The sequence below is a fragment of the Anguilla anguilla genome, chromosome 5 (assembly GCF_013347855.1).
Source record: "Anguilla anguilla isolate fAngAng1 chromosome 5, fAngAng1.pri, whole genome shotgun sequence".
Taxonomy (NCBI): domain Eukaryota; kingdom Metazoa; phylum Chordata; class Actinopteri; order Anguilliformes; family Anguillidae; genus Anguilla; species Anguilla anguilla.
In genome coordinates this window covers 36,702,336-36,730,273 of record NC_049205.1, presented here as the reverse complement: position 1 = coordinate 36,730,273, position 27,938 = coordinate 36,702,336, and the positions used below count along the sequence as shown (strand labels likewise).

The 27,938-nt window shown below is 39.6% G+C and overlaps 2 protein-coding genes across 7 annotated transcripts; one reads left to right on the top strand and one right to left on the bottom strand.

The window, feature by feature from the left end:
* Nucleotides 1-34: 34 nt before the first annotated feature.
* LOC118226903 (calcium and integrin-binding family member 2-like) lies at nt 35-17,647 on the bottom strand. Of its 5 annotated transcripts, none has more exons than XM_035416890.1 (6): nt 17,617-17,647; nt 9,297-9,331; nt 4,298-4,409; nt 2,925-3,072; nt 2,527-2,722; nt 35-975 (listed from the first exon to the last, which is right to left on the bottom strand). In XM_035416890.1, the coding sequence occupies exons 1-6, from the start codon at nt 17,617-17,619 to the stop codon at nt 954-956; spliced, it is 516 nt and encodes a 171-aa protein (XP_035272781.1). In that variant the 5' UTR covers nt 17,620-17,647; the 3' UTR covers nt 35-953. The 5 variants fall into 5 exon arrangements, with proteins under 5 accessions (XP_035272781.1, XP_035272783.1, XP_035272782.1 ...); XM_035416892.1 differs by lacking the exon at nt 17,617-17,647 and adding an exon at nt 17,323-17,328; XM_035416891.1 differs by lacking the exon at nt 17,617-17,647 and adding an exon at nt 15,117-15,258.
* LOC118226902 (leucine-rich repeat-containing protein 61-like) lies at nt 16,218-26,593 on the top strand. Of its 2 annotated transcripts, none has more exons than XM_035416887.1 (9): nt 16,218-16,674; nt 21,226-21,321; nt 21,416-21,562; nt 21,770-21,830; nt 22,446-22,531; nt 22,642-22,707; nt 24,067-24,135; nt 25,233-25,358; nt 25,613-26,592. In XM_035416887.1, exons 1-9 carry the CDS (start codon nt 16,647-16,649, stop codon nt 25,717-25,719), a joined length of 786 nt encoding a protein of 261 aa, XP_035272778.1. In that variant the 5' UTR covers nt 16,218-16,646; the 3' UTR covers nt 25,720-26,592. The 2 variants fall into 2 exon arrangements, with proteins under 2 accessions (XP_035272778.1, XP_035272779.1); XM_035416888.1 differs by lacking the exon at nt 16,218-16,674 and adding an exon at nt 19,602-19,719 and having other exon boundaries at nt 25,613-26,593.
* Nucleotides 26,594-27,938: the final 1,345 nt, after the last annotated feature.

Genomic DNA, 27,938 nt, shown 5'->3' with positions numbered 1-27,938 from the left:
GAGACTTCAAAAAAGTACTCATTACATCAACAAGCAACAGAAAATAACATTTATTGAAATTGTAGCCCAAATGTTTTTTTTATCATGTCAAACAGCTGACAAAAAAAATCTGGGGTAATTGACACTAACATCCAAAGTCAAAAACAGGAAAACAGGTATTAAAGCCTGATCAAACTTCGGGCAGACATTGGATAGGACAGAGATTGAGGAAGGTCAAAAAATAAAAAAGCCCTTCTTTAAACTGGAGAAAATTTAGGAAGATATGATTGTCGTCATGCTCCAGTAGTGGAATTAAAACAACACACGAAGCAAATTTGCCATTAACAGTTTGCGTTCATGCACTGTAATAGAGAAAGATTGCATAGCTGATAGAAAATAAATCTGCCTTCACCTCCTTGGTAGCAAAAAAAGCTGTGCTTTTTTGCCCTAAATTCTCTTCCTCAATTCCTTGACACGTGAGCACATCTGTCACATATTTCAGGTGTGCATCGGAGACATGTTAAAAAGGTCTGTCATAAGAAAAAGCCCTGAGGCTGTAGGTCAGAAGCCGCTGAAAAAATCCGGAGACACAACACTGTGCCAACAGGAGGTATCCAATTAAACGCAGTTCTTTTGTACCTTTTTCCTTTTTTTTCCTTTGAAAACAAAGGCGCATTCCTGCTAACTGGTCAGCAGCCTGAGGAGCTGTGATATTGTATGGGGAGGGGGAGGGGGGAAACCATGCGCTCGTTTGCTTAGTCCTCTGGATTAAAGATGAAAATGGCACAAAGGCCTGTGCTTTCCTCTAAGAAATTTTGATAAAAGCCCAGACAATTTTTCCTGGTTTTGGAAATAGTGCTTCACGCGGTCGCTGGTCAGGAAGAGCGTGGTCAGCCCATGGTCCCAGTGAAGTAGAAGATAACCTGTTCACGTGAATGGTCATCATGTGCACATGTCCTTCAGGGTGAACAAGGTCAGATTCGTATGTGGAAGGTGCTGAAATCACAAATACAGAGTGTAAGAAACAACACACACACACGGACATGCACACACACACCCACACACACATGCACACACACATCACTGTGACCCAGAACAATGTGAGAACAGAGGGAGATCATGTCTCCTTGGCATTTTTTCAGAAAGACATTTTTACCCCTGTGACAATGAGAATTTTGTTTCTCTTTCTGCATCAGTGAAAGATGAACGGCACGTCATGACTGTGAGAGGCTAACAACGACAAAGGAACCTGCAGGGTTGTGATTTACTCTAAAGATCCTGCAGGAGAGAGTGAAAGGAGGACATATCTTGGTGGATCGGCCATACGCTCGTAATCACTCTGCTTCACCCTCTCTCGCTCTCTCTCTCTCTCTCTCTCTCTCTCTCTCGCTTTCTCGCTCTCTCTCTCTCCTGCCATTCTATTATATGAGATCTTGGCAGATTGATGCCCAATAGGCCTTTCATGTGATTCTTGCCTTTTTCATTTGGAGGCATTATGTGCCACTCAGGCCCCCTGGGACAGACCTTGCTGGCCATGATGATTTACGTGCCAAATTTTGCCAGGAGAAATGTGTCCGTGTTCCAAGAAGCGGATCATAATGATCCCAGCTCAGCGCTAATACCGCCATTAAACTGTAGGCATGTTCTTGCTAATTCTCAGAGTTCTTATGTTAATTGTTTCCTGGTAATTTCCATTTGCTCCTTGGAGCCATTGCTGATGACATCGCTTGGACAGAGGCAGGGTGCAAAGGATTGCGGGAGCTCCATTTTGCCTAAGCGGTAATGAAAAGGCAATTTTTCACTATTTTATCACCTCTGCAAGATGGAAAGATATCTGTATCAAGTTCTGCTCCCTGTAAACCTGGTGCCCAATGAGTTGCTGCCAAATAAAAAAACACTCTGTGGCAAAACTACAGCCCAGACAACACAGTATATGTATACACACACATGGGCAGGCAATGAGTGCATTAGTTTAATTTTATTTATTTTATCAGGAGCTATCTTGTGTGATGGACACATTCATGAGGAGTATCATCCCCTGGAAAAAGCAACCCTTCAGCATTGCAACTTAGTATCGAGCTGTGTCAGCCTAGTTTGTGCTTTCAAATAAGAACTTTACAACACTATGACAAATGGAATGGTTTCCTATAAAATAGTGTTGACTATGCGCTATTTGCTTGCTGGAGTTTTTTAATGTTTTTTCCTGTTAAAAGCCAAATGTAAGAGCGTGTAATGCTATTTACTGTCTACTGGACGACTGCCTGGCTGTTCTGCGTAGAAACTCCTGCATTAGCATATGTACAACTAACTGAAGTTAATTCCTTAAACATCTATACCATAGGCATGTAAATCCTGATCCTGTTTGGCCAGAAGGTGTATTTTTAAGTTTCATGTTGTCATTTTCTGAGAGAAGAATGTGAGATCAAAATTGTTGGGCTTGCTTGATAAGAATGAAAATATGAATATGTGTGATGATACATGAGTGCTGAGGACATCTAACACGTGGATGGTGATTTTCTGTTTTTTCACCTTTGGTCATATAGCTACCTTAGGAAGTCAGGTGCTCGTGAAATCATGTTCTCAAAATCGGCAAAGGAGAGCTTGTTGTCGCCGTCCAGGTCTGCCTCCTCGATGGCCTTTTCGCACACCAGGTTCACCTCTTCAGCTGTCAGTTCCTCCCTTGTCAACTTGTTCAAGGTCTTCTCCAGATCCTCTTTGCAGAGGTAGTTGTCTGTGTTGAAATCTGCCATCCATGGAAATTAGTGTATCACAGCTTAAAAGCATTAGCAATAATAACTATAATTATTGCAAATACCGTATGAGGCCAGCGGGCATTTTTGTGTGCACCTGAATCTCAATGCACTTCAAAATTAAATTCAGATCACCAAATAATTTCAGTCAATACTACTCCCCTTATAAAAATAAATCCCCCCAAAAAAACTTACCATATATTTTGAAAGCATAGATGGCTTTCAGTTCTCTGGGTGCCATTTCACTGAGCACAGAAAACATGTCCACAAAGTCATTAAAGCTGAGGTTCCCCAGGCCGTCCTCAGAGAAGGCCTCCACAATCCGGTTTCTGAAGGGGTTTTCCTGCGGGAAACAGTATCACTGACTTTATTTTTGAGTCTGAGAGGAGGTAGGTCAGTCTGGTAAACTACACATCAGGAAATCCAGGCAAGACATAAAGATGAGGGAGGTCTTTGAGAGCAGAGATACACCAGAAATACTCTTAACATGTGGTGACCTTGTGGACTTGTGACCCTATGACCTTGTGAACCTAATGACCCTGTGCGACAGACCACAGTTGTCATTAGGGAGAGGTATGCCGGTCTTTTATCAGAGTTATCTCTGCTGTAGTACTGTTTGTAGTGTAGGGTATGTACTATAGGGCGTGCACTGTCGGGTGGACCACAGGCAAATACATGAGAGAAGTGCTTACGCTTCAGTGCTTCTGGTGTGTGGGTCTGGGTGGCATAGCAGTGACTCAATAGGCACAAATGGAAATTCCAAATAGGGAAGGAAAATGAAAAAGGAGGAAAGATGAGGTAAAATTGTTACAGTTCCTTCATAATCCTTTACCCTAGAAATGTCACTGTGAATAGAGCTGTGTAAACATAGCTGGGAATTGTGGCCCAGCATGTTTGAACCATAGACTGTAGGAAAAAATGGCTGCGACAACACCCACTGATGTTTCATGGGCTTGTAAAAAATGTTTTGAAACCACGGAAATGCAGTTTTCGTGTAGCCACGTTGTATAAACTGGAGCCAGAGACTGAGCGCTTAAGATCTCCCTCTCCCTTGAGTGGCATGAAGGGACTATGCAGGGATGCAAATTGTACCTCATTGGTCCACAAAATATATTGTCCAAAGGACACATCATAAATCAGCACATGGGGAGACGTTAGATGAAGAAAAAACACCTATTGCGATTGCATATTCTTGTGGGAAATATTATTGACTTCCTATTTTGACAGTATAGGCATCATTGACTTACGTTGAAATTGGTGACAGAAACACCTATACAGGAGCCAGCCACTCAAGTGCTAGCGATCAACGTCTCTCAACAAGACCAGGAAGTGAACTTCAGAAACAAAGCCCGGTCTTGGCCGCTTGATTTGAACACTATGGCTGTACTCACAAGTTCCATAATATTTACATCACAGAGACGCTGCTCCCAAATGGTTCAGTCAGCACAGGTGCTTATTGCTCAGTTCTGTAAGTGGGCTTTGTCATTAGCCCATGCATATGCATAGTTTACTCAGCTTTGCAAAAGCATTGAAACATTTGTATTCTCTGTAATAAAACCCAGACTCACTTTCAGCTCCGGCATGTTGACTATAAGGGCTAAGGGCAATTTGACGTCCGGCTCTTCAGTGTAGTCCATCGGTACTAAATGTGGAGCTAGTTCGTGATATCGTCCATGTAACCTGGAAAAGGGACACAAAAATAAGTTTTTAAACTTTGACTTTTTAACTTTTTAAAATATGAACGCAACTTTATTTTGTTGTTCTCTTAAGACCAAGTCATGATGCTCAAGGTTCAAATCGTTTGAACTTTAACCTAGTTTGACGCTGACTTTTTACACCAATCAATCATATTATGGCTTTGTATAATGCTAGCAGATATAAACATGGAAGAACAGCTCAAATATATTGGGTGTTTCTCAATACCAAGAATGTCAAGTTAGGACTTGAGTTCTTGTGAAGAATGTTCTTGTTCTTTCCATGGAGACTGCACTTTCAGTAATACAAGGACAGAAAACACTGTATTTGTCATGCAATGCGTGATTGTGACATGCAGTTGCGTGAACACCACAAAACAGGCAGCAGCACTCTATCCTGATAGTCTCCCCATCCCCGATACTATGTATGCATCCTTGATTTTTGGGGGACTCAAAAACACTTATGAGATCTTCAACCACTCTCACTTCTTTGCATTCTTGCATTTGTAGCACAACTTTGGCCATTTAATATTGTGTCACAGAAGTTTACAAAAACAAATTAATAGACACATTGCATTGCTCTTGTTCATGTTTTTATTCTAGAGCGCGAGACATGTAATTCACCATTTGGCCATTCTCAGCCATAGGAAGCTTCAAAGCACTCGGCCAGCATAGTCTGGAGATAAGACAGAGCAGGAACTGGGGGGTGGCCATTGGAGATGTGAATGTGTGTCTGTGAGTGAGTGTGGGTCTATGTGTGTGTGTGAGTGTGTGTCAGAGGAGGTGTGTCAGTGTGTGTCTACATAAAATATGCAGCTTTCTTTTAGTTAGTCAGTTTGGGAAACTTGGAAAAAATAAGTTTTGCATCAGTTAATTGGAATCTGAGTCTTGCATCTAGGTCTGGGATTCTACATTTCATCTCTGATTCTTCTGGAATATTCTGCTGTCTTTTGGTTTTTAAATTTTGAATTATTTTTGGACAAATAAGCTGTGGTTTGGTATCTTCTTTCATTCAATTCTTGTGTGACTGCCCATGTCTGTAACATCTGTTAATTGTTTTAAGGTAGTTAAACCTCATCTTTAGATCATACGTGAATGTGTTGTAACTTAATACATTTCTTAATTTTCATCTGGTTGTGAGTTGTACATTTTGATAAAGTTTGATCCTACTGTTTGCTCTGCCAATAAATTTGGCGATTTAACTGATAATTTATATTGTTGATAATAATTACCAAATTAAATCAAATAAACATATTTTACATGTTGGATAAGTGAGGTGTTTTAACTGTTGATGCACTTGTGTTCGGTATTGAGAGTGCCAGACGTCAAACGAGGATGTTGACGGTTAAAACTGTCGTGTTTGGAATATTAAATATATTTCAATGAATCCTCACCTTTCTGACAAGAGAATAAAGAACTAGCAACTGATGGTGATGACAGAGCCAGCCTACATCATTCATCTTTATCGGATATCACAGCCTGTTCCTTGTCATTTATGCTCAGGCCTTTTCTTGTCTTTTTGGCTGTTACACAAACTTACGCCTGTAGCATATGTTTTAACCCCTCAATGTGTCAGTTACATTCGGCACAGCAAGCTGCTATGTGCTGCTATCTTAATTATGATCTCTATTCCCCCATGACTGACCAAGGTTGTTGGGTCAGATCAACCCCCTTGGTGTATTTCTCCCTTTAGAATATCATGTAGTATCTTCTATGTCTCTGCCCATGTGTGACGATCACCTTTGCTAAAGAGAGAGCACAGAAAGCAAAATCAATGGGCAGGAAACGACATTCAGGAAACTGCAGCGTGCCATGATCTCGGCAGGCTATGGCTAGTTTGGAGAGGATACGATATTCCAAGAGAAGGCGGGGATGTTATTTACGGGCTAAACAATCTGCCTGGCTCTGAAGCAGCAGAGATTGCCGAATTCTCCCATAATCCTTATCTGCCCCTTCAGGAAGGTGTATCTTCAAGGAAAATTCTGTCTCTGAAAAGAGTTGCACCCTGAAATATCTTTTTTTTTTTATAAGGCAGCTTATACCTTTCCTAAATTATTACCACTTGAGACAACTGTATGTTTTACTGATACCGTTCAGTTTAAAAACCCTTTTCAAGGACACAGTGTCCTAGTCAATGTCCTGATTCTAAATTCAATTCACAATAAAAAATAGTAGTGTACAAATAATGACTTGGTGGGTGCAATTTCTATCCATGGCAAAATCAGTATGTGTATATGTGTAATAAATGCTTTGGGTTTTATTTTGTTTCCTCTGCTACCACCTCTGTGATAGCCTCTTATCTTCTCTCAGCGAATATAGTGGCAATGGAAAGTATTCATGTATTTTAAAAGGGGGAAATGTGAAATCTCTGTGTATAGTACTGTTTTATGTAAACAGATTATGTGATAATATGTGATAATAAAAATTACTGTAAAATACAGACAACATGCAATGAACTTCAATCCCTAAACCTGATAATATTTTTATTTCACATTATTTAGTGACACTTCCTCCTTTTGCTAATACCTCTCAATACTAAATATTGTCAACACATAGACCAGCTTTAATTGAAGTCAGACAAAATTTTGGCAGGCCTCGATATTCAAATGAACTGTGTGTAACATTTCAAATTATGCATACCCTACCATCCACTCACTATTAAAATGTACATTTGTGTCTTTACATTAATAACCATAAATTATTTAATATGCAAAAATTTAGGACCCACAGATTTGATACTGTATCTGGATTATGCTACTGTGAAATGTGGGCAGCAGCCCTGCAGGGAGGAAAAAGAGAGGGAGGAAGAGAGAGAGAGAGAAAGCTGGAGGAAGAGAGACAAATTCACCTTGCTTCAGGGCTTTGTGAAATGAAGGACCCCATGTTGAGCCTTCCCATGACCTGATAAACTTAATTTATGGCGGCACTGGGCTAGGACAGCGGCCGTACGGACGGATATAATTCCCAGAATAATGAAAAACACTCATGGCGGCTCTGTACTCTCGCTGGATGCCGAAGATAAAAGTTAGTAACGGCTCATTGATGAAGAATAAGCAGAGGGTTTCAGCACCCATTAGGACAGAATATATTAATTATCTCATTAATGTATCCATCCAAAGCCACCAAAAACAGTCCTTTTCTCAAATGCTGGAAAACAGAAAACGGTGGACTCTTCCCATCCCCAGGGTTACATTCAGACCAGCTGTTTCTACACCATAATCACCTAATGTATGTTTATTAGCACCATCAGAGCAGAGTCCCATCTGTTAAGCCTGTTAACTGGTTGATACTAACACACTAAATTAATTCAAAGAAGAGTGAGTTTGAATGGTTGGGAAACTGGAATCTTAACCGGACGATAGCAGGTTTAATTGCCTGTCTGAGGCACTGCTGTCCTACCATGAAGTAAGGTACTTAAAGTGAGCTGCATCATTAAATGCCCAGCTGTACACGTGAATAATAACATGGGGTAAATGGTGGCTCTGTACTTCTGTAGCCTCAACATTGATTCAGTTATGATGCGGACATACATTGCCCTAATGTTCCATTGGGTCCACTGAATAATTGCTCACCCGTGTAAACGACACGTTCAACTAACCGATTTTCACAGCACGTAAAACATTCACTTATCCTCAAAAAGGCCATTTCTTGTTCATCAGGAGGCAGCTTAAATCAAAGGCCTTCAAATGCTAGGTGCCAGTTCTTTGGCTGTGGAACCTATCTGTATTTACAAAGCATATTAGGAAGGAACAAGAGAGATCTGACATGATACCAGAGTCACATAAATGGCCTGTGGAGAAAAGAGCCTTAAACTTCTGAGACAGTTCATATCGGAACACCGCATACATTCCATATGAGAGTTTTAAGGAAATCACTTGGCTATCCATTCAATTCACGCAAAGCAAAGCATTGACAGAAAATGCAAGGGATAGTAACATATATCATAGAAGAAAAATAGACATATGTCTTTTGTAGAATATGTTATTCATAATATACAATTTATGCTCAAAAAGACATTGTGCTTTTGATTACTTAGCGTTATCTCTGATTTAAAGTTTATATATGGCATATTGCTTCTCACTGCTGACATATAAAAATGATTGTGACATATCTTGACACATTACTATTACTATTACTCAAGAAGATATTATGATATATTGCATACCTTATGATATACAGGGAGCTCCATAATGTTTGGGACAAAGACATATTTTTTCTTAATTTGACTCTGCACTCCACAATTTTTGACATGCAATCAAACAATGCACATGTGGTTAGGGTTAGGGTTAGGGTTAGGGTGAGAAGTGCAGATTCTCAGCTTTTATTAAAGGGTATGTTATACATTTTGGTTTCACCATGTAGAAAGAACAGCACTTTTTATACACAGCCCTTCTCTTTAGTCGTGTGTTCAACTGCTTCTTTAGTGCAGGTATAAGTGCTTTCAGTATCTAGACTTGATTCTAGGCTTTGATTGTCTTTGGGGTTTATTATTAAGACGTAAATTAAGGACTACCTTATTTAAACAGGCAGATTGGCAGAATGAACTGACCAGCTTATTAATAATGTCTGTGTGTGTAGTGCACACTTCATATACAAATGAAACAACAAAAAGAATCACAAAACAAGAACCAAATTTATACTGATTTAGGCAGTGTAATTTATCTTCTCCTAAAATTTTAAGGCAGGTCAATTTGACCCAGAATGAGCACAATAGATAACTGGTTGCTTATGTAACAAGAGAAGAGTGAGGGGGTTCTCTTGTTTAGGAAAATCCCTGACATGCTCACTCACTGTTATGTGTGCTTACTGATCATCCAGGGTCAGGATTGAACAGAAAAAGGTGGTTACAATGGCAGAAAGAAGTGTCACTCACCGAAGGATTTCTTTGCGTGTGAAAAAAGTGCAGTCCTGTGAGGAGAAAAGAAAGTGGAATGAATTGCTTTGAAATCAAATTAACTCTAAAATAAAATAAGAACTTTATAAAAGACATATTTAATGTTTTTCAGAACTATGTAATACTTCAAGTGTTAAACTGAAAATGGAACTCTGTTATTGAATAACCACAATTTTGTTTTTAAAATTTATTTTTTAAATAAAAATAAAAAATTGTGCACACTAAATAAAAATCTATTATCAAATTCCACACACAATTTGCAAACTATAATAGTTAGATATTTCACTGGGGCACTGCAAGTTGAGTATTTGGCTCAAGGATGAAACCACTGTGCCCTTGCCTGATATTGGACTCACAACCTTCAACCTTACAAGCACAGACTTCGGATCACAACACCACCTGAAATTAAACATGCCAGGAGAGGCAGAAGGATGGGGACGGTTCATTTCCACAGGCTTCGCACACACGTCACATGAGAGGCCCCTTTCCCAGAAGTCTGTGAGTCACTCAACCCCGGCCGCATCTCCTCAGGGGCTCAGATTTCACAGAGGTGTTGACGGCGCTCTCCTCGGGTGTCAACGCCTGTTGCTCAGTGGCGAGCAAGGTGAGGAAGAGGGAACTTCATCTGGCCACGGTGGGTGGGCGGAGCCGGCCGAGACAGCGCCGACATTCCAGAGGTTTCTATTGCTTCAGTCATGCCAGACAAGAGCCTCAGGATCCTACTCACACATCTCTAAGCACTTGCAGCACTGTATCCCCGAAGATCTCTACCCTCTTCAGATAGAAGTGACCCCCATGTGAAAGTGACCCCTGGGTCATTGTGTATTATATTTTAGGGGCGACATAGCTCAGGAGGTAAGAGCGGTTGTCTGGCAGTCAGAGGGTTGCCGGTTCGATCTCCCGCCCTGGGCATGTCGAAGTGTCCCTGAGCAAGACACCTAACCCCTAATTGCTCTGGTGAATGCGAGGCATCATTTGTAAAGCGCTTTGGATAAAGGCTTTACAATATAGCCTACTTTAGCATTTTGACATTTTCACTTAAATCAGCAGTGCATCAAATCTGTCCCGCATGTATGTTGCCCATCGTATCTGTCCATCATATCAGGCAAAACCCTAGCATCCGGCTGATGCCAATAAGTTCCCTTTAAGCTACAGTATTATCAGCTGACTTGATACAGCCCCTATATTATCTTGCATCCCCAGTTCATATACATTTAGATATAATTGATTGCCAGTAACTGTTAATGAGAAATTCTTGATCTACTGTTGAGGAACATTGGCAACACTTCGTCTCCGGGCTTAATGTATTGACAGACAACCAGAATCACAAGTACTATACAGATATACACACATTTTAATCCTCAATCTTTTAGTTTAACACTGTATATCTAGTATTGCAAAATGTAATTTCAGTAGATTACATAACCAGTTTTTGTGTATCTACTTTTGTAATAACATGCATTTACTATGTTGTGCATGCAGTGTGGAAATATTTTGAAAAGGGCCTACATAAATGTTAAATATGTAGACACAGCATGCCTGATCCTGTGTTGTGTATCCAGCTGAGGTGTAACAATTAGTGCAACAATGCGCTCCATGGTTTAGATTGGGTTCCTGCCAGTTCCAACTGTGCCAGGGGTCCTGGAGCGTGAAAAGGAAGAGAGGGGAACAGCCACACAGCTGTTCCATGCTTCCCTGCACTACAGTAAACTCCTGTGCTCCAGGTGCACGGTTACGCTCAGCATGTGGCACAGCTGGAGCAGAACAACTCCAAGTCAACCAAAGACTCATTCCCCTCCTGTATTTTGTGCTATTACTACACAGCAGACATAACACATAGCTCACAATATTTGCTTTCTTGTCGCTAAAATCTTTTGTGTCATTGGGGAACTTTTTTAACTTTGAATTGAATTCAACATTGCCAGTAACCAAAGAAACGGAGCAGGGTATCTTTGGAGGGTACTGTTTCACACGGGAGACATTAGCCTCGCTTGCCTTCCGTTATCAAGTTTCACCGAATCACTCAGAAAAACCTGAGTAGGGGAAGACAGAGTGTCTTCAGCACACACCGTGACACGACTACTGTTACCAGGGAACAAAAGCGGGGTCTTCTCACAGGTCAATGCAGGAAGGAGTCGGCCTTCTCAAGACTCAAGGCTTACTTTCTTTATAGCAGTCTGAACAAAACTATGAGATCCATAGGCATTCTTAATATTCAGTGTGCAAGTTTTAAAAGTTAGAAACAACACTTTTTTTTGTAAAAATCGAATTTGTCTCGTAACCCACAGCTGGTGTTTTTTGATCCTGATGAACGTAATATGATCTTTTTAAGCCAATTGAGGTAATGAGGACTGATAGAGTTTCACATATCCTGAAAAGCAGTTTGTCCTTTTCATTCACATCCTGAAAACTTAAACCATTGCTTTTATCATTAATTTGGGTATTTTGAATGGATACAATTTCTGATCATGTTTAAACTGACTGCTTTCAGTGTTCAGAATTCATTTGTTACAGAATTCAGACTGAAAATCACAACCACAATCCACCAGACAGTATACGTACGTATGAGGATGCGCCAACAACCAAAAAAGTACAGTAGGTCTCAGAAAAGGCGTGTAAAGTATACTAAATTGTGATTACTGTTACTAAATATCCACCATTATGCACGTATTGTACGTCGCTTTGGATAAAAGCGTCTGCCAAATAAATATACTGTTATGTGACCATGTGCTAGCCAACAAATTGCGGCCGAACAAACAAGCAAAGTCGTAGGCCATACAGAAAATGATACACAACACAGGAGTTCCACGCGGAGTTCCTTTTTCAAAGGCAGCGCTTTACACCTTACGCAATATCCCCATGCTTCAGGCATCCGCCGGCCTCGTGTACATATGGCTGGATAAGGAAAACACTGCAGTGCACTCTTGTCCGTAGCAGTCATCGTTGTCTGTTGCTGTTGTTCACCGATACTAGAAAGTAAAGCTGAGAAACATCTAGTACCCAAACGCACCTTCAACGGAATAGATAACTTCTTAATCCTTTAATGCATAAAAGCTAACGTCACTTCAAAGATACCAAGGCACGCAAGCCGCCTTGTTATTTATTCATGTTTTCAATTATTTCAAAGATTATTTGACCGGGAAAATTCCTCCAGGAACGGTACCCTTCCTTCCTGTCTGTTGCTTTTCGCCGACAAGAATGGGAGAGTTGAATGCCATGAATCGACCAGTATTCATCCACTCGTCTTTTTAGATTCGGGAAAATGAGCGCATAGTGAGTCATACAATGAGTTCGCGCAAAGCTACCAGATGGTGGTAGCTTCCTTTTCTGTTCATTCAAATTCTATCTGCTGCATGTCTTCCACTGTACTTCCGATGCAACCCCACCGCACGCACACTGCGAGGACTTAATGTGCGATCAGAACCTGAAAGTGCTTGTAAGTTGTTTGACATATAGCTTCGGTTTGACGCGGGCTACAATATAATAACCTACTGAACATTCATTGGTGAATTTACATTTGTTAATTTAGAACTGAGCGTTCTGTGATATTTAAATGCTGAGGTTCATGCATATGCTCCTTTTTTGAGCGAAGCAAATCAAATACATCACATTTTACGTATCCCATTGAATTAGAACTTCAACTTTGGTGTTTGTATTCATTAATTTGGTCAAATACTTGCGTTTACGTAGGCCTATCCTTCAAATTTGCTTCCATGAACTGTCCACGAATAAAAAGGTTTCCATCAGTAGAAAGCAACAAAATACGTTTGCCTTGTTCCCAAATTACTTTTCAATGTTAATTCTGTAGGTGTTTTTTGTAAAAGATAGCGACTACATTGCGCTGTTTCATATAAGGCGCCTCTGCATTTTATATCCATAAAATTATAAAGATAAGCAATGCATCTAGTTTGCGCGAAATACATCATGAAGAGCAAATGGAGAAAAATGGAATGACCTATTAGAACAAATAAATGAGCTATATGAGCTTGAATACTATCTGGACAATACTTGTCTGTAAAATGCAACAAACTGTAAAATTAACAGCCTAGTGCTAAAGTCCAAAGTAAATCGTATAATCAGCAATTTCTCAGCTAAGCGGTCTAAATGGTGGGCCCATGTGCCCGAGTTAAAATATTACATAATAACGAGGCTAACCGAAATCACTTTGTGTGCTGGCATCAGGCACCGGACGATTTCAAAAGCCAATTAACAAACAACAAATAAAAAAGAAACACTTATAATCTTACCTGATAGGCGTCTAGCTGTTCATCAGTAAATATCGTTTGCTTATTGCCCATGTTAATCGAATAATCTTACTCTTTGACAAATGCATCACATTCGAAGTGTTGGACGTCCTCTTTATTCTAGGCATTTAGGGCATATATATACAGTGCGATCGGAAAAGAGAGAGGGAAAAACCCGCCGGCATTGAATTTCACTACTTCTCGAGAAACATCCAGGATCTGTTTGGAGGGTTTAGGGTTTCTTTAAAACCGTACTACATAGACGAAAAATAAAATATTGCCAATGTTTGAAAATGTTCTGTTTGAAGCTGCGGTGATGATGATACAGGAGCCCGTTCCAAAACATTAAATACAAAAAAATACGTGAAAGCGATTTCCTAAAAAATGATTCCAAAGCGTAATTCACTACGAAGCCGTCGGCACGAACATCGTTTCAGCACTGACTGCTGTCCAATGCCGTCGTACTGAGAGACTTCTGCACAGCCACAAGGGGACGCATATTATGCCTTTCCCAGCAAAATAATACCTTGGCCAGATTACCATGGTGTGGTTTAAATGTGGATCTTTGATTCGTTCCGCGAGAGTGAAATTTTATGAAAGTGAACTTTTAATCACGTACGTTGTTCAGAACGGGCCCTCTACTGATCCCGGGGCTCTTGTTAATGGAATAATGATTTCCAACAAGTGTAAATATATTCTGACCAAAATACCTTTTTTTCTGAACCATTTTATTGACACAAATATAATTGTTTTTTTTTTTTACATTTTATTTAACATAAATAATTTTATTTATTTTACTTTGGACAAAATGTGTTTTTGTGCAAAATGCTAAAGCATAACACCAAATGCTAGCCTTTTTTAAGAGCAGAATTTCCATTCCAATGTTAAATGTGACACCGAAAGTCAGGGTAGCTATGGATTTCATGCACTGACTATAAGTCAACATCTTTCCCAGTCACAATCTAAATAGTTCTAATTTGAGCTATGTTGTACATTGTGTCCCTGGTGGTCAATCAGTGATGCGCCCAAATGATTCTTTCCTCAGGCACAGAAAATAAAGTGAATAACATTCCCCAAATAATGATCATCATTAATTATTTTTGAATTCTTATAGTTGAAGCTGCATAATTAATGTGGAGTACACTGCAGTGCATGAAGGGTTTTATATTGATAATCTCACTTCAAAGTAGATGCATTTAAAAACAAATAATGGCAAATAATGGACAAAATTGCTGTTGCAACCATAAAACTAACATTGATTTGCATAATTTGATTTTGGGAGCTATACCTAATTACAATTAAAAATAACAATAAATTGTGATTCTCACCTAAACTCATTTTCAAGTTCATCATTACTGCCTAAATTCACCTCTGGTTTACATCAATCGCAATGTGTAGTCTAGTTCAAATGCTGTGATGAACCAGATGATTTATGAATGTTTACGAAGCCTTCCTTTAACATAGGCCAACATCAAAGTTGCATCACATGAAGATAAGCAACAAGAACAGAGAGTTACAGAACAGCAAGTGTGGAAGAGCACGTAAGGTTTCTTACGTGCTCTTCCACACTGGAACGGCGTAGCTCGTTAGTCTACACCAGTGTCTAAATTGTTGCGGCTTTTAGAACATTGTCAGGTGTTATTTCAGTGAGTTAGTTCAGTGGTAATCACAAGGCATTAGATAATAAGATCGGTTGATGCCAATAATGATACACTCTATGAACAAAAGTATCTGGACACCCCTTGGTCTAGGGCTGTTTTTTGTGGTTTAGGCTAGGCCCCTTAATTCCAGTGAAGGCAAATTTTAATGCAGCATACAATCACATTTTAGACGATTATTGGCTTCCCAAACAGTTTGGGGAAGGCACTTTCCTGTTTCAGCATGACAATGACCCTGGGTACACAGCAAGGTCCATATAGAAATGGTTTTGTCGAGAACAGTGTGGAAGATCTTGACTGGCCTGCATGTAGCCCTGACCTCAACACCTTTGGGATCAATTGGAAAGCTAACTGTGAGTCAGGCCTAATCGCCCAATCAGTGCCTGACCTCACTAATGCTCATCTGGCTGAATGGAAGCAAATCCCTGCAGCAATTTAGTATAAAGCCAGAAGGGTGGAGGTTATTATAGCAGCAAATGATGGACCAACTCCATATTAATGCCCATAATTTTGGATGAGATGTTGGCTGTCAGGTGTCCAAATACATTTGGCCATGTATTGTACTAACGAGCAAAGTTGTGGCTTAGTGTTATAATAATAGGCCTATATGCAAGTTTTTCCAAAACTTTTTTTTTTTTCTCACTTGGCAGTAAAGGAGCTGCTGGCAGTAGGCTAAACTGTTGACTTATTAGCTCTACTAGGCTACTAAAAGAAATCATTAGAGGATTTAGAGGATGAAACAAAAATGCAAGTTAAAGTTGAATTAGTAGCGACTACTGAGTCAGAAATTACACAGTGGTTCAAAATGCAAACTTTGAAATTAACAATAGCCTACAAAAGATATAGGATATGTGATTCTGTGCGCAGTATATCATGAATAAAATCAGGTAGGATAGGCCATTTCACGGTCTCTTCAGCTCATGACAAAAATATTCGTAACCGGGAGACAATTAAGGACTAGCCTACACGCTTTGCCGTGTTTTGATGCCCTGTAGTGTAGTACCTTCTGAATTGCGCTTGGCGTTAAAATGACCCGTATCCCTGACGATATCCTAAAAACAAACGAGCACACACAAATGGAAAACTGGAGTAAAAATCAAATGGAAAAACTCACTTCCGGGTATATGATCTGGTCAAAATCATAGTTACTTATGTCGTCTGCGTTTAGTTTACGCCCGTGCATTTAAAAAAAAAAATCACAATAGCCAGACATCATACGAACTACCTAAACTGACCACAACAAACAAGTTGTCGTCGCGATTTAACTAGCCTGGCGAGGACCACTCAGAAATTAACCTTTGCAGTGTATAGCCAGCTAGCTAGCGGCATAGATAGCGACTTCGGTAGCCAGCTAGATAATTAGTGTTGTACAGCTAAATGTATCGTAATAAACAGAGCTACCCATCAGACCCATAAAGATCAGGATAATGGATGGTAAAAGAGACAAAGCCCAAGGTAAGAATTCAGGGCTCGAACTACAGCCTAGCTTAGTATATGACGTTTGCTTCTCTAGAATCTCCGCAGCTGATGGCTAGTTGAAGGGTTTATTGATTCTGCAATGATTCCAGTGATAGTGCGGGGTTTTCACGTTAACGTCAGAAAGATGTAAAACAAATGACTGCTCAGTTAACTAATTAGGCTACACATTTTAACCGGCTAACTCTTCAATAAACGAGCTATCCATCTCTCGTTAGATTTCATAACGACCCAAGGACTTCACAACAATGCATACAAGAAACAAGGTAGCAGCTACGGGTAACATTATTTTTAGCAAACCAGGTAGCCAACTAGCTAACGTTGCTAGGTGTTAAATGTTAGACCGATAGATTTCACCTAGGGAATTATTTTTGTCGTAGCCATTTCCCTAGATAACCAGAGTTAACCATACCTCTCAAAGTTAATAAGTTTAATGAATATTTAGGTAACGCGTAACATTTTACGTGAGCTACAGCTGAACCTAGTTAGCTAATATATGTCTTAATATCTGTAATAGTCTATGTTAGGTTTATCACCGCGGAGATTATTTTCATAGCTCTCGATTCATTTCGCCGTGATTTTACACAAAAGCGCCACACTTGTGGCGCGTTAAATAAGGTTTCTTACGTGCTCTTCCACACTGGAACGGCGTAGCTCGTTAGTCTACACCAGTGTCTAAATTGTTGCGGCTTTTAGAACATTGTCAGGTGTTATTTCAGTGAGTTAGTTCAGTGGTAATCACAAGGCATTAGATAATAAGATCGGTTGATGCCAAAATTATTAACGATCCACAGAGTAGGTTTGGTAATCTCCAATAGAGAAAAACGAAAAAAAAAATCAGTACATTAATTTGGTGTCATTTTGACGCAGATTTACGCCCAGCGTATCCTGTCAACATAAAATAAAAAACCTTTGATTTACCATTCCAGCGTTTTAAGACTGACTCTGACATTAAAGTATATGGTTGCCACAGTAACCGTTAAAGCTACACAGGGACACAGTGAGGCGCTTCTAAGCTCCTGACCCTGCGATCCCAGATAGGTTACCCCATTTTACCTTAAAATGGCTACAACATTGTAAAGTATATATCCTAGATATTATGTTTATATCTGCTCAAGAAAATGTCTTTATTACACACACTCATCTTTCAGAATGTCAAAAATAAAATGAGTCCAAGGTGGAATGATAGTTTGAGGAAACACTTAGTGGGCAGGGCAGGAAAACATTATCACCAATATTGAAAGGAGAAATTGGTGTAAAAAATGAAATCATACATGAAATGACAGTGGTTACACAACCTCTTTTAGGAAAGGTAGAAAGTCCAGTTCATCATGCAAGCCCTGAGAAATTGTGGCTTTTAAAGAAAAAATCCAAAAATGTTTGCATGCCTTCAAATGTCACACCATCTCTCGCTGATTTATCAATTGCCTTAATGTCAATCACTTTGAGAGAAGCTGGGTTATTCCTGTGGATGCTTCATAGTGTTTGGCCTTTGGATAATCCTCATTGCCTGTTTTAATTATTTGAGTTCTAATGCTCTACATACCAGTATTAGCTTGCACGTTGTTCTCCCGAGAGGAGCTACCACGAGGACTCTCCAGATGATAAATGACAAATTTGGTGCTGCCGTTAAGAAAACAATTGCTCATTTTGTCATTGGCATCATAAATTGGTTGGGTTGAACAGTGATAACGCACATGCTACCTAAATGTACTGGTTGCTGGTCCAGCCATGTGATTATCTTTTTCCCATGGAGGTGGCTGTGCATTAATTTTTCTAAAATTGTTGGGGTGCTTTTCAGTCTCACACCTAGAGTGAAAATTGAATGATTTAGATTAAAATATAAATTTTTTATTGTCTTGATTTGTATATCTCTACTGCAGGAACCCTGTTTTTCTTTTGTTTTTCAGTATATATTTTTTGTTTAGTAGTTTGGCTTTTGTTTGACAATTTGAGGCTTGTAACCTTGAGAACAGAACCATTTTTCTATATCCTGCACTTGGTTATCAAAATCAGACTCTTTATCTCAGATCCTCCAAAGCCTTTGAAAATGTCCAAAGGGGACATTATTTATCAACAATATGAGTTGAAGCGGTCCCCTTGAGCAGAGTATTTTTGTCGGCTCCTTTCCTGAACATACTCAGTGAAATATACAGTGTTAATTCAACTCTTAACAGATAACATTTGGTCCCACATTCCAGAAATGTTATCTGTTAAAATTTGAATTAACACTGTTGGAGTTGAATTTACAATGGACATTTTACTGTGTAGTGGTGTGTAGAAGACCAACAATGATCTTTTAAATATTTTAATCCATGAAAGAAATTTGGGTCCCACTATGATGTAATGTGATGTAAAGTCGATTTGAGGTTTTTATAGGTGTTTTTTATAGGTGTACAGTTTATCCGAAAAAATAAAAAAATTCTATTCCATTAGGCCTAAATTGAGGATATATTTAGTATCGGTAATGTTATCACCTAGTCTTGGTCCATGGTAATGGACGATGGTTAATGGTCAGTAATGTTTGTATAAAGGGATTCTACATCTGTTGTGACCAGAAGACACTCTTTGACATTTTCCATTTTTTCAGTGATGTTTGTAATGTGCTATATCTTGAATAAAGGGCCAAGATAAAGCTATTTGATGAAGCAGTAGGTGTACATACAGCATGGTTCAGTAAGAGAGTTTTTCCCTGATATAATCCAGTTTCCAGATGAGGTATCCATCTTTTTATGGATTTTCAGGAGCAGGTAAAAATGAGCGTGGCATTCCTTCTGGTCGGTGAACCGGATTGGTCTTGGCAACGCTGGCTGGTGGAGAGAGCACATGCACCTGAGCTGCATTAATTAATCAGCCCAGGTGCTTAAAGGTGTGTTCCTCTCTGCAGTTCAGGGCCCAGACTGGGAGCAGACACCGAAAGATCAAGCTTTTGAGGTTCATTTTGTCCCAGCACGAAAAGATAGTTAACCTGCCGCTGAAAATTAGGAGGAGCTGGTTAGCTGAAAAGTGGGCCAGCTGTGAACGGTGAGCTGAAAACCTGCTGCTCAGTTTTGCTTTCTTTTGTCTTTATTATTTTAGGTTGTTTTAGTTTATTGTTTTTTCCCGGAACCCGTGAGGGGGAAGGGTGAAGGTGTTCATTTTTTTCGTTTTGTGTTGGTGTGGGTGGGCTCTCTCTCTCCATGCAGCAGCCGACGGTGCACTCCTGGAACTGCCGCATCTCCCTCCCAGCGGTGTCACGCTGGCATGTGACAGAGAGATTTTAGTGTGTTTGCAGAAAAGGAAGTTTAATATATTATTTCTTCATCATCCAGTTATTTGTCATTGGTTAAGGTAATTTCTCATGGCCTCTAGTGGATTGCTTGATTGCTTCTGTCATAATCTGGCAACCAAGAGGTAGGCATACATTTAGGTGTGGGTAGTATAATCACTGTTCAACCATACGATCTACTAAACTTTTTATGATGTCAATGGGTTGGAAGAGGATCAATAAAATCAACTGTATTGTTAATTGCAACACAATATTTGTGATTTACCATCTGGAGTGTCCTTATTGTAGCTTCAAAATGCACAAAATGTTGGAAGCACAAAAGGCAGGCTGAGAGAGTTTCAGAACACAAATATGAAATTAAAATGGGCAATGGGGATTATCCAGTGGCCAAACACTATAAAGCAGTCCTTGGAAATAATACTACTTTTCTCAAAGTGATTGCCATTGAAATAATTGACAAATCTGTGTGAGATGCTGGTAGATTGAAGAAGTTGCTACAATGAGAAACATTTTGGATTTTTTTTTTTTCAAAGGCACTGTTTTCCCAAGTTTGAATGATGTACTGGATTTTCCACCTTTTATTTGAAGTTGTTCTGTAACTACTGTAATTTCATGTATAATTTCAAATGTTTTTTTTGTATGTGTTTCTCTCGTATGTATTAGGCTACTGGTGTTGGTAACTGGTTTTGCCCCACCCTCTATGTGTGTCCTCTAATTGTCTTTTTAACATTATTAACAAAAGCCTTTTTAAAGACTTTTTAACATTTAAAAAAGGAATACCTTGGATAACTAGGTGATCAACATTATTTTCTCAATTTGGAGAGAGACTTGCCAAATGTGCCTCTTGAGTTACTGCTGTTGGACCTGAACCCATTCAGTAATGCAGACATTCTCCTGATGCCCTTACCAGTGAAACAGTACCTGTTCTCTGCACCACAGAGCACACATTTGCATTATCACTCATCAGCTGAGAGATGCATCTCTCACTGAGATCAGCTGGTGGCCTGTGGTTGCCTGCTGCTGCATTAGGAGGAACTAATGAAGCAGTAACCCAAATAAAACTAGCCAATTCACAAGTGGCTAAATGTCTTGGTTGAGGCTCAAACTTGCGACTACTGTAAGTGAGAGACTGTACCAGCTGAGTCACATGGGAGCCTGGGCTTGCTGTTACTTGCTGTTACTTTGAAGACAAAGCAACAGATAGGTGGATGCATACTATACCTGTGTGCAGCGTCAAATTCCCTTGTCCCTCTCACCTCCAGAAACCGAAGTTGCAAAAATTACAGCCGAGCTGCTGAAGTCTCGAACGGGGGAGTTCGACCTGGAATCAATTTTGTTTCTCAAACTCAGAGGCCTTGGTAAGATTCCTCTCTTGAATCAAAGTTATGTGTTTACATTGTGGGGAAGATGCCTGGATATACAGAATGCTTATATATCCAAGCTGTTTTACAGGTATATATGATCTTGGCTGTGTGGGAGAGTGTATGAATCTGGAGAGATTAGACCTTTCTGGGAACAACATCACAAATCTAACGCCTCTGTCCTCCCTGCGCCTCCTTATCTCGCTCAATCTGTCTGCTAATAGGATTACCAGTTTAGGTAAGGATCATTCCATTCATAAGATAAAATTTATATTTGAAATTTTCTAATATGCAGTAAATTCTTTGCAAACCTTTTCAGGGTTACATTTTGTATTTGTTAATGGTAATAGTTCTAAATGGTGACATTCCTTTATTGTTATGCAGTTTTTACATTGGATTCATACTTACCAGTCTTCAGAAATTTCATATGTTGTCTTGATTGCAGAAGCCATTAGCAGCTGTTACAGCCTACAGAATCTAAATGTGGCTGGAAACCTTATTAACAGGTAACGGAATTTTCCCAAGCAACCCTTTGGATAGTTAGAGAAGGAAGCAGTGCCTCATGAATTTTGTGAGAAATCACTTGTATTTAGTAATTTGATTTGAACCGAAATATGTAGTATTTTGCAGTCGAGAGCCATTAAAAAGAATTTTTCCATCAAGTTAGTGATTGACAACATTTGCTCTATGCTAAACAGTGTTGACGAAGCCTCTGTCTCTTATCTCTAGCTGTAAACATTGCTTCCTATGTGCTGTTTTTGGTTACTGTTGCTATTCCCTGCACTGTAGCTTTTAATTGGGTTCAAACAGCAGGAGAATTAAGTGCACTGCAAATGTTCCTTAAACCTACCATTTTCTCCATGGGGCACAGATCCACATTATAAGCCGACTGATTCTGATAGAAAGACTTGGACATAGTGAATTATACTGTATTATCAGAATTTAGAATTCAGTCCTTTGTAGAGCCCCCACAGGGGACTTTCAGTGCTTTAGTGTATTTAAGGAATTTATCACAATTTGTGTCATTAAGGCTTTTGAATACTGTCCTTTAAGACTACCTTTAAAGGCAATAGTGTTATTTTAAGACTGGGTTGTATTTTTTGTTGTATTGGTGTTTTCAGTATAGAAAACCTACATTGTCTTCAGCCTATGAGAAACATGGAGAGTATTCGCCTTAATGACAACTTGTATAACTACACCAACCCAGGTATGTATGGTCCTCTTCATTACACATTATACTAGTCAGGAAATGTGTTGTGTTTAAAATAAAATTATTAAAACTATTTTTCATATCTTTTTTCTAATATCCCTTTTTAGTTTGTAAGAACTCGGCATATAGAAACGTTCTCTTGGAAATGTTCCCTAACATCAAGGTGTTGGATGGTGAGTGTTACCATGTCATTGTGATTTACTTGGTGTAAACTGTGTTAATGTCAATCATAAACACTGGGAACACACAGATTTGTGTATGAAAAAATAAGTCTTTATAGCACTGCTGTCATGTGAATTGCATCATATTTCCCTCTTTCTCTCCATTTTGGAATGCCCAGTCATACTCATGCTGCAACTTGGTAGCCTGTATTGTTGGTTCTGTAGGGCATTGATTCTGTCATCACTTCACAGTTCACAATTCATGGCCTTGATATGAGCCTGGCCTGGAGGAAGACACTTTGTGTGTAGCCAAACAGAGGAACTTGCAGTTACCCGATTGACCAGCAGGGGTCAGTGCTGCACAATAACATTCTCCAGTGACCCCTGCTGGTCTGAAACCCTTTGATCCCTAGGCAACACTGGAGCCAATTGTGCATTGGCCTGTGTGGCTCCTGGCCAGTTGGCACCGGCACGGTCCATATTCAATACCAAATTGTGGGGGCCCATCCAGGCGCTAGAACAGTTCCTTAACACAATTCAATTTTGGAAAAGACTTGGTTGAGCTGTACTGGCTGGCCATGCAATGTGGCCTTGTGAAATATAAATAAGGTTCAATTGAATAAGTTTCCCTGAAGTGGTTGACAGAGCCCTCTTGTGTCGCGTGGTGGAAGAATTGAGATGTGTGCAGATTGAAGAGCGGGAAGACAGTGTGCCTATGAAATAAGGTAGCAGCACAATCCCTGAGGTTCTGGTCACTCTAAATGTGATCGCCATGGAGTGTCAGTAAAAACAGAGGGGATTCCATTCTCAAAACTTTGTTCCTTACGTGCATGGCAGGTTTGAACAGAATAAGTCCTTTAATGATTGGTGAGCAAGGTGGTCCTTAACTAAAATGAGCACAATAGTGACAAACCTCCTCCTCATTGAAGCCAACCTGTGTGCATGGGTTCCAGCTGAGCTAGCAACAATTCTGATCCTAATTGAGCCAATTAAATGAATACCACTCTCTCTGTGCTGGATGTTTTGCTTGGATGATGACCTCTGGGGGCAAGGGTTAAGCACACCGGCTTTATAACCATAGAATTAGCTATTTGCGCCATGCTTTTCAACAGCACATTTGTATAGAGATGCGATAGGCAGGCTTTGGGGACTACAGAATGGGTGGACCTACCATGTGGTCTGAATAACCTGCTGATTCGAACCATAGTGTTGTGTTGTGGTTCAAATCAGCAAGGTCATAGAGCCATTTAATGACAGAACATGCTAGTATTCCTGATGCTACTGCCATTCAGGAAGGCCTGCCCATTCAGCTCCACCTATTGTGGGCTCTTGTATACTCTCTCTGCAACAAGTCTTCATTCTTTGTTTCAGGTGAAAGAGTGGTTGGACGAGGGAGCGATTTATACCAACTGTGCAAAGACATTGATGACACAATAAAAGGTTTGGAAAGTAGTTCAATTACATATATGTTTAAATCACATTTTTTACTTTTAAAGTGTTAAGAAGATTGTTCTTATGGCTTAATGCAATATTTTTATGTAATTAAGCCATAAGAAAAAAAAGTATACTTTTCCAAATTTATGACTGGGAAAATGAAAAATATTTCAGAACAGGACAGCTGGAGGAAAGGGTATGTTCCTTCTAAAATGAACATTCATACACCTCATTTATGACAGCCCATTAAATGGATCACACTAGCAGTTAGTGTAGAGAACTATGTGGAAAATGAGAGAGATTCTGACATTGATGTCACAGACCAAACATCGGACAGTGGTAGGATTGGAGTGATTCAGCTGTACATGTATCAGCCAATACTAATCAAGCCTAGTGATTGGAACATCACCGACCCAACCTCAGAATGGGCGAATCAGAATGGGTATCAACACCCACTGTCTGGGTAGCTAGCTATTTAGATTCGCAAGCTATTGATTTCTGGCATCTCAGCTTGTCATCAAGCCTTCTATTAAATTTCCAACATCAAAAACAAAGTTAGATAGCTTGCTAGTTACTTAATTTAATTTCCTCTACCTGATAATCCAGTCATACAGATATAATCGTGTAAAAGGAAAAAAGTGTGCGCATTTCAATGCTACTGCATCTTCATCAAAGATATTACTAAATTTTGTATGACTGCCATAGTCAAATCTTTACCACGCACAGACATTATTACTATCTCAAAACACTCGTAGGTACATTACATTAATTATTAGGACAATTAAAGGCTGCTCAGCTATGAACTATAACATCATTTTTTAAGTAAAGGAAAGAGGGGATTCCTGTGTTTAAATCTGTGAGTGACATGACTCATGCCAAAGAATTCTTGAAGAAGCTGAGTCATATTCCATTAAAGACCATGGTGGCGTCTTCGCACTGTCGCCATATACCTCGACCAACCAAAATCTGTCCAGTTCTCATGGATCAACAGAGTTGCCCTAAAATCACTTGAGCTGCACAATGTTGCCCGGATGCAGTGTGACAATCATGGTTTTTGAAGAAAACAAATAGTAATAATTTTCATATTTATTATTAATTCACAGAAGGCATGGCTAGAAATGGACAGACAGTAGAAGTGCCTGAGTGCAAGCCTTGGGTTGAAGACGGATATTGGGACATAAAGCGATCAAATAGCGCTATCGTCGATGAGGCCTATAAACAGTTCAGTGGTATGTGTTCTTCCCGCCAAGGGAAATGCCTTTATTTTTATCTCACAATAAACCTAATAACATTGGACTAATTAAGGTGCTTTAAATTACATTATATTCCTTCCGCATTAAATATATGAATGCACTTTTGTATACGTTTAAATTAATAATCGGGCTCAGGCAAATAATCTTTAATTTGTATTGAGAAGAGGGTGAACTTCGGGTGACGAGCTGAAACAGGCTTATTGAGTTGACTCCTTGCGTTCCTTCCACAGACGTTCTCCATGAGTGCAAGCTCCTGAACAGCAGGGCTGCCCATGCCATCGCCCAGACGGAGAGGGCTCTGACAGCCAAGAGTCAGCCGAAGCAGTACTCGGTGTGAAGCGTCAGGCGTCCGAGCCACGCCCAACCCCCCTCCCCTTTATACCGCCAGTGTAATGCTGCGCTCTGCATCAGTGCTGGAAAGAAACCTTTTTTTTTTCTTTTCCTTCAAGGAAATTTGTTTTGGTCTACCCTGTATGCTTGATATCATTGCTCGAGTCCTTCAACGCTTCCTGTATCCTGCCTTATGCCCAGTGGTTCTGAGAAGAGCCAGAGTCGACTCTGCAGTGTTCGTTGGAGCTTCAAACCACCGTGGTTACAGAATTGGGCCTTTTCCACCATCTCAGGATGCTGTTAAGGTGTTTGTTCACCTTGCGCACTAAACGTAACACAACAGCTCGCATTGCTTAAAGCTATGCTGCTTTTTGGGGTTAAAAATGGACTCATTCTTTCGTTATTTTGACTATTTTTATGCATCAGCATTAAGAAAGCTTTTCTGTATTTCCAAATATGCACGTTGCACTGCTTGATGGTGATTTTTTGGAAATATTTTCCTGTTTGTATTATATGCTTTACAAAAAAGCAAGGCACATATAACTATTTCTTTGGTACCCAGAGAAGTCCCGAATAGTATTTTGCTTTTGAGTCATTAACTTTTGACTCTCTACCTCATTCCTTATCGCTTATAGAAATCTTCTGAGTTTCCTTTGTGTGTATAAAAAATAAAGCTGGTTGCTGAGAAAGAAAAACCTGTGTGAATTATAATAATGCCATTTGCAGAATAGCATGAACAAACCACTGTTGACTGGATTCATATTTGATGGCCATTTGGTGGCCGAATCATGCAACTACTTCATCTTAGTTCTGTTTCAACTGTGCCTCAGCTTCAGTGTGGGGGCGAAAATACTGGGGGTGTAATGATTCACTGATCTAGATCGATGTATCAATTCAAAGGGCAACAATCTGATCCAATCTATACAATGTGCAAAAATCAATTTGTATTGTTATGAATCATAGCAAAATATTAATTTAAATGTCCAAAGTGTTATGGCAGTTCGCCCTCTTGCAACACTGCCAACATCAATCACTGTTTATGTTTCCTCATCATCACATTGAACGGAAGTTTTTCCTTCCGTTCCACGTGACATCAGTCTTTTTTTTTGCATTGTCATCCTCATTTTGGTTGCAGGTATATATGTTGTTTCTTACTATATCTGATTGTATTGTATCAAAATCTGTGATATTTAACCAAATATTGAACCGTTGCTTCAAGAATTGAAATCATATCCTATAGTTGTCAAATTTACACCCCTAGAATATACTGCGGTGAAGTGAGTTTTATTTTGGATATGGGATATTGGACAGGCAATCAATTTGAGAGCTTTCCAGAGGATCCTAAAGGACCGCCATAAATGTCCGTGGTGCAATAATTTCTAATGCATATCACTAACACCCCCCTCCTTGACGTTGCTTAGTTACAGTGGCACATGACCTGACCTGACCCTGTCAGGGGGTTTCTGCACAAGAGTGTGGTAACAGAAACATTTGGCCTATTATTTTGTTTCATCCATACTGTATGCTTTATCCTTATTACAGATTTGACCTAGAAATGAATTTGAAATGTTAATGGGGTTCATTTGAAAGATTTTACAAGCTATTGTGGTATGTCATTCATTTAAAGAGGTTGGTTCATTTCTGAGCTGTGCGTTTAGGCTTGCTTGTAAAACATTTACAGTCTCATCAAATTTCGTTGACCAATCTTGTGAAGAATTGACTTATTTGTTGTGAAAACCTCTGGCTCAGTTAGTATTGAAATAGGCTATTGATTTTCCATTGCACCACAATCTGTATTCACTGCATTCTTTGCTCACTGCACTCTAGTCTCAGAAAAACAAAATTAATATCCCATAGAAGTGAGAATATTGTGTCTATATCATGACAGGTATTGGGAAGGGTCTAGGTTCTCTTTCATATGGGCTGGACGGGTGTGAACACAGTTTCTTTTTTAAGGATGCTAACAGTTAGATCTTGGAATGAGTAAGACTTATAATGGTTGTAGATCTGTAAGTCAGGTACTAGCTGAATAGCAGTTGAACATTAGTCACTATTAAACAGTCCAAAAAGTCTTGCTACCAGCTAACTTTTCTAGCTTATGTTGCAGTCAAGTGTAGCCTACCTGAGTACTTCTATTTCAAAAAAATATTGACTGCCTTATTTACCATTCAGTGTGACAAATATGTAGCAATTAAGGAAATCAGGAAGGGGGAAAATACTTTTTCA

Bases quoted from the DNA above. Each gene is read 5' to 3' on its own strand.
- LOC118226903 (XM_035416889.1), bottom strand. From the start codon at position 13,615: ATGGGCAATAAGCAAACGATATTTACTGATGAACAGCTAGACGCCTAT. The intron at 9,332-13,564 runs GTAAGATTATAA...TTCTCCTCACAG, and splicing joins AACAGCTAGACGCCTATCAG to GACTGCACTTTTTTCACACG. The intron at 2,723-2,924 runs GTAAGTTTTTTT...CATGGATGGCAG, and splicing joins CTATGCTTTCAAAATATATG to ATTTCAACACAGACAACTAC.
- LOC118226902 (XM_035416887.1), top strand. From the start codon at position 16,647: ATGGATGGTAAAAGAGACAAAGCCCAAG. The intron at 21,831-22,445 runs GTAACGGAATTT...TGGTGTTTTCAG, and splicing joins GCTGGAAACCTTATTAACAG to TATAGAAAACCTACATTGTC. The intron at 22,532-22,641 runs GTATGTATGGTC...ATCCCTTTTTAG, and splicing joins GTATAACTACACCAACCCAG to TTTGTAAGAACTCGGCATAT.